Source organism: Podarcis erhardii (genome assembly GCF_964252035.2).
Source record: "Podarcis erhardii genome assembly, chromosome: 10".
Taxonomy (NCBI): domain Eukaryota; kingdom Metazoa; phylum Chordata; class Lepidosauria; order Squamata; family Lacertidae; genus Podarcis; species Podarcis erhardii.
In genome coordinates, this window is record NC_138500.1 from 20,704,945 (window position 1) to 20,722,613 (window position 17,669).

General features: G+C 42.7%; 2 protein-coding genes and 1 long non-coding RNA gene across 16 annotated transcripts in view; 2 read left to right on the forward strand and 1 right to left on the reverse strand.

Annotated features, from left to right (window-relative positions):
* The window catches only part of BICD1 (BICD cargo adaptor 1), a 141,661-nt gene extending 134,809 nt beyond the window's left edge, over positions 1–6,852 (forward strand). For 5 of the 14 annotated variants that reach the window (XM_081878852.1, XM_081878861.1, XM_081878864.1 and 2 more), the window contains 2 exons: positions 1,960–2,035; positions 5,728–6,852. In XM_081878852.1, coding sequence (XP_081734978.1) covers positions 1,960–2,035; positions 5,728–5,812 — 161 coding nt within the window. In that variant the 3' untranslated portion in view covers positions 5,813–6,852. Of the gene's footprint in view, positions 1–1,949; positions 2,036–5,727 lie in introns of those variants that run through there. The other 9 variants (XM_081878863.1, XM_081878866.1, XM_081878856.1 and 6 more) reach the window with 7 other exon arrangements.
* Positions 6,853–11,368: 4,516 nt separating this feature from the next.
* On the reverse strand, positions 11,369–14,976 carry LOC309351397. Its single transcript, XR_014160824.1, has 2 exons — positions 14,884–14,976; positions 11,369–13,127 (listed from the first exon to the last, which is right to left on the reverse strand). It is a non-coding gene; the product is annotated as an uncharacterized lncRNA (long non-coding RNA).
* A 240-nt stretch (positions 14,977–15,216) lies between these two features.
* The window catches only part of FGD4 (FYVE, RhoGEF and PH domain containing 4), a 103,674-nt gene continuing 101,221 nt past the window's right edge, over positions 15,217–17,669 (forward strand). The window contains exon 1 of the mRNA XM_081878889.1: positions 15,217–15,518. Coding sequence (XP_081735015.1) covers positions 15,347–15,518 — 172 coding nt within the window. The 5' untranslated portion in view covers positions 15,217–15,346. The remainder of the gene's footprint in view (positions 15,519–17,669) is intronic.

Below are 17,669 nucleotides of genomic sequence, written 5' to 3' on the forward strand. Positions count from 1 at the left end.
TCATAACTTTTTCTAAAAATACTGGAGCTTGCATAGGATTTCAACCTTGATTTCCCCCCCTAGCAATAAAGTACACTGACCAACTCTCCTTTGTTGGCTCAAAAAACACTGTAAAGCTCAGTATGAAAAATCCAGGGGGTATATAACTTTTTGGAATCATGATCATGACTAGAATAGTTCCCCTTTAAAGTCACCCCCAAAAAATAAATCTTGTCTTTGGAAACATGCTATCTCCCCATTATGACTTCATCAGTTCAGCACTGAGTTCACTTGATAAAAAGATCTTAATCTTTATTTTTTTCTACCCTACCTTTCTGCACAGTATTCAAGGTGGCTAATAATTCTATAATAATACAGCTTCTTAATTATATATTACATTACTCAAATAATAACTCCCAAGCTCTGCCCAGCATTTCAGAGCATTCTGCAATTCAACTGTGTCAGTAAAATAACTCCACACATTGTGGCATGTAATAACCCTCCTGCTGAAGGTAATTTTTCTCAAGGTCATAAATATACATACTGCCATTCTCTGGTCCTAATACAAAATTTGCTTATATCGATGTGCCACTGGAGGGCAGTGTGGATCTCTAGGAAGAGTAAGGAATTGGAGGCAGCCTGGGTATGAAATAAGATGGGAAGGAAAGAAAAGGAAAGGAAAGGGGAAAAAAAAGGGAAAGGAAAGCACACTCAGAGTCACTATAGTAATCCTGGGCCATTAGGTATGCAGCAGGCATATCTTTGCTGACATCCGATTTCAAGTTACAGTTGTGTGAAATAGATGTAATGAGTGCTTTGCCACAAGTTGGGATTTTTGCATGCAGTCAACCCTGAAATGAGCTGAGGAATGACATGCTGAATAGCATCTTACGGTTTTGTCACATTTGAAATCTCATCTGAGAGAAGAAAACAGTCAGCCATGCATTTTAAGGCTGACATGAATCAGCGCTCAGTAACTTGACCAGGGACGGAAAAAGAGTTTCACTATCTTCTGTGCCTTAGTAGTGTTTTAATCACATCCAAAAATAATATATCTGTGACAGTGCTTCCATGTTTATTGTGGGATCAGTGCTCCTCAAGCATGGAAGTTTCATGCACCATTGTTGTTGGCATCACAAAATAAATTATAAAAATCCACATTTCATATGTATTTACCCTTTCTACAGAAAACCCCATTGCTGCTGTTTTTTTTAATCTGTTGCCAACTCCCATCAGCCCCAGCAAGCATGGCCAGGGATGGTGGTAGCCAGGGATGGTGTTGGTAGTTCAGCAACATCTGAATGGCCATAGGTTCACCACACGGTAGTCTAGAAGCCCCTTCTATTTTGAAGGGATCTCCTAGGGGAATATTGAGAATGTTACTATTTTTTTATTTGGGTAGGTTCTCAAGGATTTTTAGCCTCTTTATAGCGCCTAGTGAGAATAAAGGGAGATAATCTATAATTCATAGGCTACGTGACTCTTGTGTTTAATTTTTGTACAGTACTTGGAAATTCATATTTGAATATTTTAAAAGATGTAATTATGGCCATGTGCATACACTTTCCTGATAAAAAAATAGACTTGCACAACACATTCTCATGTTGTTTTTATGTGTATTTCCGTAATAGGAACCTGCTTCATAACACAACAGCATTAACAATATATTTAATTATATGGATTCAGACTTAGCCCCTGCTCCCCTCAGCAATATGAAGAACTGCTGCTGTTCATCATATTATTAACAGGCAGTAGTGTTCCTGTCAGATATTGCAGGGATACCAGTAACCTTTTACCAAGTAGTAAATTGGCATTTGTGAAAGAACCTGTAATGATCTTCACAGTTTATTCCGACCAGCTCTTAAACAGAGCACAAATTCCTCACTAAATCTCTTCCACCACCTGCCTTGTCTGTTTATAGCTTACTAACCCCTTGTGTCATCTCTTTGTATATATGTCTAATTTATCAGTTTCTTGTAGATTGTCAGCAGCCTGCTGCCTCCATACCGCCACACGGCTCACAACTAGCCAGGAGGCAAGACTGCCAGACTGTCAGGTAATACTTGGCTAACTGTTCTCTCTTCTCCTCTTGCTCTTCACTGCATGCTGTGGTCAGTCTGCCACGGACAACAGCCAAGCTTCCCACCCCACTTCTTTTCTATGCAGCTGTCACTCCTGACCCCACCTCCATTCCGTCCTTCCACTTCTTCGTTTCTACATGGCTTGTGTTTTTTAAAAAAAAAGAAAAGAAAAATCAAATATATATTTGATTTTTTGCATTTGTATGTGTGAATACCAGCTGAGAGTCTAGCTAAAGCCTAGCAGAGGAAAGCAAGAAGACTGCTGTTGTGATCCGCAGCAAGGACAATGTGTTTTAGGACAAATTATCAGCATCCTTGAAATGTCCCTCAAAGCAGAACAATTCATCACCATTCATTTCATAAGCAACCTTTCAGAGAGAGTCTGGGCTTGTTACTGAGTAACAGTTAATGACAAAAACATGGAAGGAGAAGTTCCTGAGACAGCCTGACTTAATTTTATTAAATGACAAACAACCCCGGCCATAAGGCATTTTTTGGCCACTCAGCAAAGTTCTGTTTCTTTGCTGAGAAAAGGGTGTTACGATCTAAAATCTTTGAGAAATAGATTATTTTTGATTTTGTTAACAGTCCATGAGTAATGTGCTGCTGCCTTGCTATGATGGGATAGGGTTTGGATTTCTTATGAATTGCAAAATAATTAATTAAAGCTGGGTGTGTATGTTTGCTCATTGGGAGCCATTTCAGTCACAATGGGAGATTACGGGCCAAATTATAGGTGCTGTTTTGCAGTTGCCTGGCCTCTCACAAGACCTCTTTTCAATGGTTACAATTTAAGACCCACAACTTCTGAAATGTTCAGAAAATAATGTAACTTGATTTCACCTTTCTCATCAAGTAAAATTGTGTAAGCTGCAAGGACAGCCCTTCTCTGGAACCACCAACAAAAAACTAACAGCACAGGCTTCATTCAGTTGGGAAATGGATGTAGGTAAATTAAGAAAATGGATGCACTCTTATAAAAACACTAGAACTGCCACTAGAAAGCTTAGCTAATTCATTTTTTTAGTGTTAATTGGCTCATTGAATCTACAATCCATAGTTGGTCGGCTCAGAGTAAGATCTCCTTCATCCATGATCTGATTGTGGACGTCAATTTGGTCTGTTTCCCTGAAACCTGGGTGCATGAGCAGGGGGGAGTTGGTCTCACCCAGCTGTGCCCACCTAGGTACTCAGTGCAGCATCAAGGCAGACCTGAGGATCAGGGAGGGGGAGTTGCTGTGATCTATAGAAATTCTCTTTCTCTCTAGGCTCTCTGTCCAGCCTCACTGCCCAGCAGTCTCCCTGCCTCAGCTGACAGAGCTGGTCTCAGAGGCAGTGTTGAGGACTCCCAGACTGCTGTTTTGGGGGGACTTCAACATCCATGCTGAGGTGACTGGCTCTGGGGTGGCTCAGGACTTCATGACTGCCATGATGAACATGGGGCTGTCCCAGCATGTCATCGGCCCAACACACGTGGCAGGCCATACTCTGAACCTTGTTTTCACAACTGGACAGGAAGAGGGTGATCAGAAAGTAGAGAATATTTACATCAATCTCTTGTCATAATCAGGGACACGGGTGGCGCTGTGGTTTAAACCACAGGGCCTAGGACTTGCTGATCAGAAGGTCGGCGGTTCGAATCCCCACGATGGGGTGAGCTCCCGTTGCTCAGTCCCTGCTCCTGCCAACCTAGCAGTTCGAAAGCACATCAAAGTGCAAGTAGATAAATAGGTACCGCTCCGGCGGGAAGGTAAACGGCATTTCCGTGTGCTGCCCTGGTTTGCCTGAAGAGGCTTAGTCATGCTGGCCACATGACCCGGAAGCTGTACACCCGCTCCCTGGGCCAATAAAGCGAGATGAGCGCTGCAACCCCAGAGTCGGCCACGACTGGACCTAATGGTCAGGGGTCCCTTTACCTTTTGTCATAATCAGATCACTTGCTGTTGAGATTTATGATTTTAGCACCTTCTTCCCACTGCTGAAGCAGGGGACCTATAAGGATGGTCTGCCGCTGGAGGCTGATGGATTCAATGGGCTTCCAGGTGGCTCTGGGGAGTTTTCTGGCTGCTATGACTGTCAGTCCTGTTGGAGCCTTGACTGATGTCTGGAACATCCAAGTGGCTAGGGCCGTTGATACGATCACCCCTGAACGACCTGTCCCACTATGCTGAGCCTGCTTGGCTCCTTGGTATACTCCAGAGCTTAGCGCGAGGAAATAAGCTGGGGTATGGTCTGAACACATGAGTGGAGAAAAACTCTAGTCAAATGCAATGCTGAGGGCTCATCATCAAGCCTTCCTTGTGGCAGTAAAAGCAGCATAGAAGTCATGCATTGCATCTTTGTGTTGTCCAGCAGAGCTTTTCTGTGGGGGGTAGGGGTCTTTTACATTCAGGCCCCAAAGAGGTGACAGAATGAACAGTAACTTGCTGTGACTTGTTTGTAAAGCATTTAGAGGATAAAATTGCTTGCACCTACTGGGACATTAACTTCACCTGTTCAGAGGTGTCCAGAGCCCTGTCTAGTCCTGGTACGTTGGAGGAGTTTCAGTTGTGTTGCGTTCTGAGGCCAAAGGAAGGAATGGACCCTGATTAAAATAAGACACAAGGCTTTGACCTGCAAGGCTCTTGGAGAAACTGAATCCACCACACTCCTCACCAGGCCATTTTATTAGCAAAAGAATCCTTTACACAGTGCTCGTAAGAACCAATCAGATTCCCTTGGAGCATTCAAACAAACCTCAAGTGGGGACAAGGTTAAACTATAAACACTAGTTAGGCATACATACTCTGGAGTAAATGAATGAAAAACTACAAAGGAGCGAATACAGCAACCCCGGAGGTCATAAACAATCAGTACACATGATAAGAAGGATGGCCAGGAGGACAGTGACCATTATCACCTTAATGTGAAACCTGTTTCCTGGCCTTAAGATTAATATATAAGAAAGCTACATCGAGGAAACTGCCCATTATCTTTGAGGACCCAGGACGCCTGCCTGTCTAAGTGTGTACGTGACTTATGAAGAAGAGAGGAATGGAACAGGGATGCAGGGGTGTAGATTGATCAAGAATCATATCAAAATAGTTTAAACCCAGTCAATGCAATGCTTTCATTGCTGATACAGATGGCTTACTCTATATTTGTTATAATTCCTCATAGCAATCCCACCTGATCACTACACAGTTGGAAACTCTCCCTGTTTGTGAAATACTCTCCCCAGGGAGGCTTGCCTGGCACCTTCCATTACATACCTTTAGGTGCCAGGACAAAAACATTATTTTTCTTCCAGGCCTTTGGCTAATTAAACAATCTATGACCTTTTAAACTGCGGGGGGGGGGGCAGTTATTGTTTTCGTTTGGTACGATGTTATGTATTTTTGTGTTTTTATATTGTAAGCTATCCTATGAGCCTTGCATGAAGAGCGGTATATAAATGTAATAAATAATAATGGTAATACTCTGACTTTTAAAACTTAAGATAATGTGTTTTCAGGATCCATCCTGTGGCTGCAATTTATCTTAACTGCTTTTAATGTTGAATTTTAAATTGTTGTAGCCCACCTGGCACCTGCTGGTAACAGATGATGATGTTGATGATAATTGGCATAGCAAGAGTGCACAGAGACTTGGTGATATATTAATCATTTACCCCCTTTTTTATTTTCAGTCCTGATGTAGCTCTTCCAGAAGAACAGCCACATTCCAGCTCACAGTGTGCTCCCATCAGCTGTCTACCTAAGCCTCCTCCTTAAGCCTAATCTTCATATGCAACCTAAGAGTCGGGGGGGGGCAGGGAAGCCCCCACAAAGAAACTGAGTCGGGGTTCTCACAGCAAAGGTACATTTTGCGCCGAAGGAACCATTAGGCATTGCTGCCTTTTTGCTGCATTGATGAGTCCGGACACATATCTATGGTCTTAAAACAACTGAGGATGTATGGAAGAGCACAAAGTACAGTGCCCGAACTGTTCAAGAAGATCATTTAAGGTTCCTCTGGTTACATCCAGATAATCATGGCTACAGTTTGGATGTCAAAATATGTTTGTTCCAGCCATTTGGCTTGTACTGCTAATATGCTGGGAAGTTAAAACTACTGAAACAAAACAAAGAAAATGTGTTACAAAACCTGATTTTGACATTTGAGCCACAGCCACAACTCTAGTTTTTCTTTATGTGGATTAAAGGGTGTTAAATATCTTTGTTTTCATTTTATCATATTTGCACCATGAGTTTATTAGAAATACAGTCCATGCCGTGTGAATGTTTTTCTTCTGGGTTGTTTTTGTTTTTTTTAAGTGACGCAGAAATAGTTTACCTAGGGAATGATTCCCCCCAGTTAGGGTTTTTGTTTTGTAACTGAGGATTGTTCACTTGGCCAAAGTGTGTGGCCTGGTGTTCTCTTTTTCTTAATTGCACAAAAAATGTTGAAAGTGTGTTGAATTGGAATGTGAACTTTGGGGGCATTGCAGAAAAAGCTGGATGTGCCTAAATCCTCTTGAAATAAAAAGGCACATGGTGAAGCACTTGAAACCCACCAACATCAGCAGAATTCAGGCATGTCTAACTTTTCCTGTATTGTGCCCATTGACTTGTACTTTTCTGCTGCACTGGTATTGTTTACGCACTTATTTTATAACTAATATGATATTAGCTGCTGGTTGTTGTTTTAATATTTCACTAGGATCTGATTAAGCCGAAAATGGGTTTTAGTGAACAGTGCATTTAATAATTGTTTACCTGTGGTTAACTTTTGTGTTTTGGGGAGGTGCTTGTTTTGTTTTAGGGACTTCCCTCCCTCCTTTTTTGCATTTCAGATAAGCTGATGACTCTTGGTGCTGCTCATTTTTCTGTTTGGTATCTGGACAAAAAACAAACAAACAAAAAAAAGGAAATGAACTTGAAGTAAAAATGCTGTGTTATAACTGAAATGTTCAGGATGTTCTTCACTTGCTGCTCCCAAGTTCAGTGTTAATCAGGTTAAAGCCTTCCCTTGGCAAAAGATAGTCAAGGAAAAAAGAAGAGGTAACTAAATGTAACAAAAAATAGTACATTTCCAGCTGCACTGGGTGGTGAATTTAGCTGTGCAGGTGGGATTGATGTCTTGGACTGAAGATAATTGTTTTAAATTATTGCTCTAGTGCATTTTTTTCTCCTTGCCAAAACCTCCAGCTACTATAAAGATCTATCTCATTGTCAGTTTGATGACAAATACTCAGGTGACACACAGGAAGCAGATTCTGTTCCTGCACTGCACAGCGTTCCCACTCTAAGAATGTGTCCTTTAACAAATGTTTTGAGGAGCAGTGAGTATAGGAGAAAACCAAGAATATTCAGATTTATTTTGCACATTGCCTGGCAGCGAGTCAGACTGCTGACTAGGCTTAGAGTCATCACTTTTATCCGTCTGTTGCATTCCCCAGATACAATTCTACCCATCCGTGCTAATTAGCAGAATTCTTGCTCTCAAACAGGTAGCCTTAATACATTATAAATAAGGCCTGGGCAGATTCACATCTCTTTGTCTTTCCTACTCGTGCAGTGTTCATATGATCCACAAGGCATAAATGTGAAGATGTCCTGAACCATGCGGCAGCCTTGACATAAATCAAAGGCAGCTGGGATAATTTGGCCTAAGCCGTCTGAATTTGAGAGAAAGAAAATGATACATTTATTACCAAAAAATAAAAATAAAGGGAGGACTTTAAGCCAAGGATAGTCTAGATGGCCAATCATTGTGCCTAACAATCATTACAAAACCAGTAACCAAGGTGCTAAAAAACAGAATAGTCCTAAACAGCAATTCCTGTAATAGAATCACAACAGAACAGCTGAGCTTTTGTAATGGATTAGAGATTCAGAGTCAGAGGTAAAAAGTAAGTTAGCAGTGGAATCCACAAGCCACTTGAAAGCAACATATTTTGATTCTTAAGGGCAAATATGTGGTACTTTGGGGACTTAATTAAATAGAAATGCATTGGCTTTAAATGGCTTGTGACTGATAGTCAAACTCATATGTAAGTCTGCTGTTAACAGACTAACAGTGCTTTGTACTCATTTATCCTTTTTGTTTCCATGTTCCTTATCTTGTGATGTTTAACATTTTAATGCTGTATCTTATCCTCATATTCTTATGTAACAAGTGAATGTCTTCAATTCTTTCATGTAAACAGCATCTAGGGCTGCCACCTCTAGCTTTTCATGGGGTTCTTTCATCAAATAAAATTTAAAAACCTAATAAGTGGGGTGAAGGGAAACAAGGAGCCTTGTGAAGGGAAACAAGGAGCCTTCTGACAACTTAAGAGACCAACACATTTATTTTGGTGAAAGCTTACACCAAATGTTGCACCACAATGAACGTGCTTGCCTTTAAGGTTCTATGCGACTTTCTGTTGTTTTGCTGCAACATGGACTTAACACAGCTAACCTTCTTAAAGCTATTGCACAGGGGTCTGTGATTAAACTAAGTACCTACTAGTCTACTGACATGGGAATCCCGTTGAGGGGTAGAGCTGGCAACCTTGTTGGCATAATTTTGGCAAACACTGAAATGAACCCTTACGAGTTTGTTTTGTTTTTAAATTGGGTATGATCTACTCTAAATTATGCATGATGATTTCAGACAGAAAGAGAGAGCTAAGCACATGCTTAAATCTCATTCACTAAAATCGATATGCCTTAAAAATGCTTAAAATTGGTTGGAACATGCTCTTTATATCTAATTGATTTTATTAAGGATATGTTTCAGCTAGGCCAGTGTACCCCTCAGAATACTGGGGCTTGTTCAGATATGAAAACATGAGCGTTGCTGCTTAAGCAGCACTACTGCAACTGCCTCTTATTCTTACCTAACATCTTTTAGAACTACAAAGATATTCTTATTACAATTATTCCAATGAAGTACATTAATGGCTACAATCCTATGCATACTTACCAGGAAATAAACTCTACTGAACAAAGTGAGACTTGAAAGTAAAAAATGCATAGGATTGCACTGTTAAGCTTCTGCCCTAAGCACATTTGCTCTGACCTAAGTTCCACTGAACTCCAGGGAACATACTTCCAAATAATTGTGTTGAGAATTTCAATTTTTCTTTCTAATATATATTGCAGTTGGGGGTAGGGAGGTTATTCTTTTGAAATGTTTATTTCCAGAGCATTCAAAGTACTGAAAATTATAATTTTGGGTCGTATCGAATAATTATGTTTGGAGAGTTTTAGGGAAAGAATTAAAAATTGAATGCAAAGATAACAGAACTCCAGTGCAGAGATGGTCATGAGTACCCCGCAAAGCGATGAAGTTACACGTTCCTATCTATATCAGAAGATGAGAGTGCACTTGTTCACCCACACTGTGCAGATGCAAATGAGAGGTGGGGGATTTGCTATGGATTTTCACCCACCTCCATACATGTACCCTGTTTTATCTGGACATGAAAATATCCAGTGCTGACCTTCATTCATGGAAGGCAAATATATAGACCTGCGCTTTCTTCCCTGTGTGCAGTGCAGGTTAGTATGCACCACACGTTTCTGGATGTAGGAAGGCTGCTGCATTATGCCTGCAGTAATGGCTGGGTCATAATTATGTCAAGATTAATTACTAGAAACTCAAGATCTGAGTGCAAAAATGGTAGAATACCTACCAATAGTTCTCAGAAGGCCCCCTCAAAGCTATATATAACCCAAAGGGTAAGGTTTAGTCACAAGAACCTACAAGTCTACGAGTGGAGTGGTTTCAAAACAAGTCAACACTTTGCTAACAAAACTTGCTTACCTGGATATTACTGGTATTAGTAACATTGGACCTTAAACTTAACTATGGCAGAGGAGTGGGACAAAAAATAACTATTGAGTAATCCTGTGCTACTGAAGCCAGAAAGAGTTCAACCTGATGTCTAATTCAACAAGATTACAAATGATCCCTTTCTTGGTTGGTTCTTTTCATCTGGTGACTGTTTGACTTTAAATTATGTTATTTCCTTTGTTTATAAAGGTGTCCTTTATTTCAAAATTCCAGGTACTGAGGTACATTAGAATCCAGGTACATTAGAAGCACAGCCATTTCCTTATTTATTTCTTGCTTTAAAAATAGCCTTTTTTCTTCCTTCAATGTTTCTTTCAGTTGTTCATTTCTATACCTAAAAGGGACATATAGTAATCAGATTTTTTATTCCATATATTTAATTTTTTTTTGTTCCTATTCTGCATAAAAGAAAAAAAAAAGAAAAGCAATTAATTGCATTCAGCCTTAAGGCAGAAATGCATCTAAATATGCAATATATTTAAAAGCTTGCATGACGTGATTTCATGTACCCTTTCCCATAACCCTGATGATGAAGCTGAATAATTCTTATTTCAAGAGATAGTCTTTCCCGCTTACTGCATATTGGAAATGCACGTCCAATATAACTTTCATCAAGAGACGCACGGCTTAAATCCTCATTGCATTTTAATCTCTCTCCTGCAGAGCTCTTGATAATCCCCTCTATTAAATCTGAAGGTAACAAAGTGATAAATTGACAAGACACAAAGGAAAAAATATGTTGCTGCGAGTGGAGATAATTTGCTGTCAGACTCTGGAGGGATGGGGGCCTTGTGTTTCAATTAGTGTCTTGATATGAAGGTACATGTGCTGCTCGTTATTATTATTATTATTATGCACTGATTGTTTTGATTTTTTGCAGCATAAACAGATTTTGTTTTTATTGCAACTTTGACTTTATTATTATATCTGTTTTGGAGATTTGTCAGAAGTGTTTGGTACAAATGTTAGGTGAACAATCTTGCTAACCAGCTCTGGAGGGTGGGGGGTAGGGAGAGAAAGAAGAGTAATCTAGCTTTGAAAACTTATTTCTTCAGGGGTATGGCTTTGTGCACCATATCTTTGAATTAGACCTAAGTACACCTCACTAGTTATAGACCTAGTGCTTCAAACCCTGTGGTTTGACTGTTAAAGGGTTGATTAAATCAATCCTTTATAAGGAAAGAGAGAGAGAACCTTAAAATCCTGATGTTTTGTGATTTTGTAATCTATGAATGTTCCCCTTTGCATGAATATCCTTATCTAATTAACCACACGAAAGGACATACTGTGTTATACTGTATTCCAAATGGTTTTAAATAATGGTGCAGTTTGCATTAAAATACAATTTGTATACTGCTGTAAAAGTCGACTGTTCCTAAACTAAATTGAAATTCTGTTGTAAAGCCTTTTTGAGGTTGAATGGAGTATTTCTAGAGGATACAGATAGATGTGCTAATTGACTTAAAGGTTGAATGTCAGAAACTTTTATTGTGTTGCAATTCTGATTTTAAGACAAGAATATTGACCAATTCTGGATTCCAAAACAACTCGTTTTAAAGGCTTTGAATTATTGCCATGTCAAACTCTCTCCCATCCCAGTCTTGATACTGTAGACAATCCTAGATACATTGCTTCGTGAGGGAATCATGTGCTTGTACATGTGTGGTAATATAATGCGGGTTGAACGGTTGGGAAAATAAGACGCTCCAGAACTGGAGAAACTAAATTAGAAGCTAATATACTGATTCTTATATAATTATGTTCCGATTAAAATTATGGTGTAATGCATAACTATCCCAGTAAATAAACTGGCCATTTTTTGTTCCTTGAACTTTGTGCTGTATCTGTATTCTTTAGTATGTCACTGTGTGTTGCTGTGGTCTGTGTGTGCCCACACCTCCGATTCTCTGAAGAAAGGAAGGAAACGGGACTCTGTCTGCAAAATCATCAGATGGCAGAATTATCCAGGATATCAAATTTTGCCTCACCCTGGTGAGAGAGCAGCAAACCTTTTTAGATTTCTCTCTTGTGTGACAGTTATTAAAGTTTCAGGCAATAAAACCACACAGCACACTGAATTATTGTATGCATCTTAGAATGCCTGGGTTTTTTTAAAAAAAGAATTGATTTGGTGCCTGAAATTTGTAAAGTAGGCAAAAGGCACACCTCTTTATAGGTGGTGCCAGGACACTACCAGTGAAAAAGCACTTGGAAGGCTTTTGGAAGAGGACCTTGACATAAGATCTTGACCACAGGGAAGAGGCACTCCTTCTGACATCTGGATCCCAAGCCATTTAGATATTTTAAGGTAAGTACCAGCACCTTGAAATCGCTCTGGAAATGAATACATACCGATTTTTGTGAATAAACCTGGCTGTTGTAGTTGAACTGTGGCAGATAAACTCTTCAATAATTGGAGTTTCTAAGTTGTATTCAAGGGCAGCCTCATGTACAATGCCTGACAGTAATCCAGCTGGGAGGTTACTGGAGCATAGATCCATCCCCTTGAGATAACTTAAGCACCTTAAAGGACAATCCCCTGGCCTGAAAATAGGCACTCCTACTCTGTTCCATAGCTGCCTGCACCCATGGACTGGTGATGTGCAGTGGAAGACCTTCAGCTCTTCAGGCTCAGGAGAAGGTGCCCTGAGGGTTTGGCCCTATAGGCCAGGGGTCAGCAAGGTTTATCTTGCCTGGGCCAGACTGGTCCCATGAAGATCTTTCCATGGGCCGGATTATGTGTGTGCCCCCAATTTTCGGCGTCTGCGCAGTCATGATTTTCGGTGCCGTGGAAGCAAGTCCCTGCACCACGCCGGTTTAGCACCACACGCAATGCAGCTTGTGGGCCAGTCAAATGACCTCCGTGGGCCGCTTCTGGCCTATGGGCCTTAGGTTGCTGACCCCTGCTGCAGGCCCTGGTGATCTGGGAAGTTCATCTGGGGTCTTCTGTCTAACAGCCTCAGGTGCAATGGTATCCCTATATTCAGATTCAGGGCATGGTGCTGGCTGCTGAATATAGGGATACCAACAGGTGCCCCTGCAGCCTCCAACTCAGTGCCCCACTCACTGCTAGATTCAGGGGTCCCAATAATTCCTGTGATGGGGATCAGAGCTATGCATGCCACTGGGCTGTCATGCAGTCTCGGGTGCACTGGGAGACACTATCATGCTGCCAGTGTTCAAGTAAAATCCAGTCAGCTTCTGTACTTTAAATTGAAGATGGGGAGTAAGATCTTGTCCTTTGCCTCAGGAAGCAAGTGCTGCCTATTCAAAACATTTTCAAAAAACAAATAATCAAAATTCAGCATCAAGGTAACTAAAACTGTGTATAATGCTCCCCCCACGTACAACAATCTGACTTGTGAAATATGTATAAATTATGCATATTAAGCACTTACCTTAAATTGCAGTCCTGCTCTACTAGGCACAGGAGATCTAAGCAGCAGCAGAATGCTGAAACATAACCCTCTGGAAATCCTGCTTAGTCACCATTCTGGCTTCTGAAATGTCACCTGTCAGAGTGCAGAGGCTAGGGCATACTCTCTGAACAGCTACCAACCCTAGGATAGTGAAATCAGTAAGAACAGTTCTCTTCATTGCTTAGATCACCTTGAGGAAGCCTGGCCCAGTCTTTATAATAGGGGTGAGGGAGTGTCAGCTGACCTGCTGTGGTCCTCTGTTGGTTATCTACTGTGCCTGACTTCTTTGTAGCTTCCTCACTTTGGGCAGGGACAGGTGGTGTTGCACATACTTATAATCTGTGGTTCATGTCCTGTGACCCTGACACCAGCACTCAAAGTGCTGTCTTCTAGCCAATTTTGCAACAGAGACCTAGGCAGGATGGTCACAGCTTTGCAAATAGTTTCTGGAATTGTTTTGGAGCTATAGCTCAGTTGGTAGAGCATGAGACTCTTAATCTCAGGGTCTTGGGTTTGAGCCCCATGTTGGGTGAAAATTTCCTGCATTGCAGGGGGTTGGACTAGATGGCCCTTGTGGTCCCTTCCAACAGTTCTATAAATCTAAATCTAGATCCCAGTTGGCCATTGTGAGACCAGGAGGCTGGACTAGAGGGGCCCGAAAAATAGAAACCACCTATTATTTATTTTACATTTCTAACCAGCCCTTCATACCCAAAGGGGGAGCTAAGGGCAGTCACAAGAATAGAATAAGCAATTAAAAACAGCAGAAGAGACCTTCTGGGTCAGACCAAAGGCCCATCTAGTCCAGCATCTTCTTCTCACAGTGGCCAAATAGATGCCTGCAGGGAGAACTTGAGCATAGCTGTCAACTTTCAGATTTGAAAATAAGGGATCAGCAGCCTCACCTGTCCCGCAGTCTCCGGGATATCTAACAATCCAGGATAGCAGTGGGAAACGGCGCTGGAATAAGGGAATTTCCCGCCAAAAAAAGGGATGGTTGGCAGCTATGAACTTGAGTGCAACAGCAACTGTCCCCACCTGCAGTTCTGAGTATTCTCATATTTGCCTAGACAGTGGAGGAATTGGTATTGCTGACAGCAGTAAAAACAGCAGTATAAGGACCAAAAACCTGAAGAAGAAGAAGAATAAACAGAAGATTGGAAACTGTTTCATTATTTCCACCATTGCCTTGGACTAAAAAGTGGGTCGAAATGGGAACGAAAGGACAGAGAAGCACGGTGCAATGTCTGGCTGTTAATCAGAAGGTAAGGTGGTTAGCTGTGGGCCAGAATCCTGCGCTGCAGTGGGTTGGACTAGATGGCCCTTAGGCATCTATATTATCAATTCTATAATATCAAGTGGAAAGCATCATATTAAGTAGGCGCCCCCGTCCTAGGCACTCGCGGGAGTCAATCCAACGGAGCTCAGCCGGGATTTACCGCAGAGTAAACCGAGTCGAGCTGCAACAACCCTGACATAACAGCCCGCTTAAAAAGGCCGACAGGCTCTCCGGGGCTGCAACTCGAGCAGAACTTTCGTAACAGCAGCGCGCGGCTGCCCCGCCTGAGGAGGAAGGGCGGGCTCCCCTCCCCATGTCTCACCTGGCAGGTGAAGGAGCTCAGAGCCGAGAGTGCGCGCGCCTGCGGCGGAGGCAAGGCAACGCCGGCCAGGCGCGCGCTTTGGGCGCCCGGCCAGATTTGAGCGGGAATTTCGAGGCGGCCGCAGATCTCTGCGCGCCTCTCTTTCCTCCTCCTCCTCGCGGGCGGCGTCTGGCGCCCGGGCAGAGTTGCGACACCAGGCGGGGCAAAGAGGCAGGCGGTGGTTTTCCCCGCCTCCCTATCTCCCGACGCCCCTTCCCGCTTTGCAAAGCGCCCCACAGAGCAGCCCGAGGAAGAAGGGGCAGCAGCCGCCGACCTCCCTCAGCCGAACCTGTAGGGGGCGTGGGAAATGGCCGTGGCCATTCCTGTCAGGGGCTGAGGAAGGGCGGCTTTCTGCCCGCTGCCTGGCGTCTGGTCTCTCTCTGCGCCCTTTCCTCACTTGCGCAGCCGGCGGCGAGAGGGGAAGATGGAGGGGCCCGAGAGCATGGGCTTCAGGCGGGTGGCCATCCGGAGGAAATCCAGCCCCAGCCTCAGCAGCAGCGCCTTGCTCTTCTCCCAGGCCGCCGCCGCCGCCGCTTCGCCTCTTTCCCACCCGGAGAGGAGGAGAGACGTTGCCAGGGAAGCGGCGCCAACAGCAGGTACAACTCCGGCTTCACCTTTGGGCTCTGAGCCGGGACCTCCCTTCCCTTCCCTCTCCTTTCCTTCCTGCGGTTTGTTGGCTGTCCTGGCGTGGCCCGTTCCGCCCAGCAGCTTCGGGTCTAAGGTCGCGCCGAGGGAAAAGTAAAGTGCAGCAGGAGTTGGAAAGGCGTACTCTGCAAAACTGCAGCTGGGCTATCTCCTCACACAAACCGGGAGAGACCCTGCGGCCAAACTTCCAGAAGTTGCTGCGGGGTAGCCCTCTCGCAGCAAAATCGACGATAGCATTGCACTATTGCAAATATACATGCACTCATAGATCAACATAAAGTTTAGACTTCAGTATGTTGTAAGGTGTGGTGTCCCTGGCCAGAGGCAGAAATGCTTCTGAGTAATAGTCGTTGGAAACTGCAGGAGGGAAGAGATCTCTCTTGTAGGTTTCCCACAGGCATCTGGTCGGCCACTGTGAGAATAGGATGCTGGAGTAGACAAGACCATTGGCCTGATCCAGCAGGCTCTTGCAATATATATTTTTTTGAAGGACCAGCTGCATTTTACTGCAGAATCCCTTGCTGATACAGTGTTCCCAAACACACCCTCTCTCTTTGTATAAACTTGGCTGAATTCTTAAGTAAACTTGTTTACGATCATGTTCTGTGTCCTCCCCACTTTAGGTATGGAAAAAGAGGAGGGAGCTCCACGTTTTGTTTTTGTCTGATATTGGTGCCATTGCATGTTTGGGATGAAGTTTTGTGCAAGTATACTTTTAAAATTCTAAGGTGGTTTTAACTCTCGCCCACTGAAAGATGAAAGAATTCTCTTATGCCAATTGCAAGTTTTTAATTTAAGGTGCCTACTTTTTCTAACTTGTGTGGAACACTTTTTTCTATCAAAATAGTGTGAAAATGTGTTATTGTCTATATGATGCTATTTTGCAGTGTTAGTCCTATGCATGTAAACTTTAAAGTTCTGCTTTCTTTCCTGGTAAAGAGGACTTCTTTGAAATAGAAATTCCCCATCCCTCTCACACCTGAGCAAACCTGCTTGTTTTCAGTCAGCAAACCATCTAGAACCAACAAAGATATCAGTGGAAGATACTTTCTGCACTCTAGGTAAATGAACAGGAGTGCTCTGATGGTGTTTCCTGCTTGGCAGGGGGTTGGACTCGATGGCCCTTGTGGTCTCTTCCAACTCTATGATTCTATGATAATGGATGCATAGATCCTCTGAGCAATCATAGGTTCCTATGCCAGGGTAGCCAACATACTGACCTCCAGATGCTGTGGACTACAACTCCCATTTTCTTCCACCATTGGCCATGCTGGCTGACACTGATGGGAGCTAGAATCCAACAATATTTGGAGGGCCACCAGTGAGCCACGTTCACTGTACAGTGGTACCTCGAGTTACATATGCTTCAGGTTACATACGCTTCAGGTTACAGACTCCGCTAACCCAGAAATAGTACCTCGGGTTAAGAACTTTTCTTCAGGATGAGAACAGAAATCGTGCTCCGGCGGCGCGGCAGCAGCGGGAGGCCCCATTAGCTAAATTGGTGCTTCAGGTTAAGAACAGACCTCCAGAACGAATTAAGTACTTAACCCGAGGTACCACTGTACAGTGAAAAGGTATTGCTCTACAGAAAGCTTTCCTTTGGGGAGGTGCTAATCTTGTAGAGTGCTGGCAAAAGCTTTAGTGAACAGCTGCTGAGAGTGGTTTTTATGTATGCATGTTAAAGGAAGAAGCACTGTGCCCATTAAGGATAAGATACTTGCTGAGTAGACTGTAGCTTCTTTTTCTCTAATTGTGAAAGGTAAACTAGACTTTTTTAAAAAAAATCACTCAATTTAACTGTATGACATCAGTTCCATGTTGGATGAAAATAAACAAAATGGGCATGAGTGCAAATATTTGTCTCATGTAAGGCGTTTGGAAATATGTCAACTATTTAGGTTATTGCTAGAGGGCAGAGAATTTTCACAAAAGCAGCAGTACTGCATCCAGAGTGCTGGATAGCTTAGAGCGTGGGGAACTATTCTGTCTGTGTATTTCCTGTTTAAACAGATGGTAATGCTGATTTATAGATTTTTATTTACAGCATCCCCTTTGTGGGTTGCTGCTTTGTTTTTGCCTAGTAAAGAGCTGTAAAAATG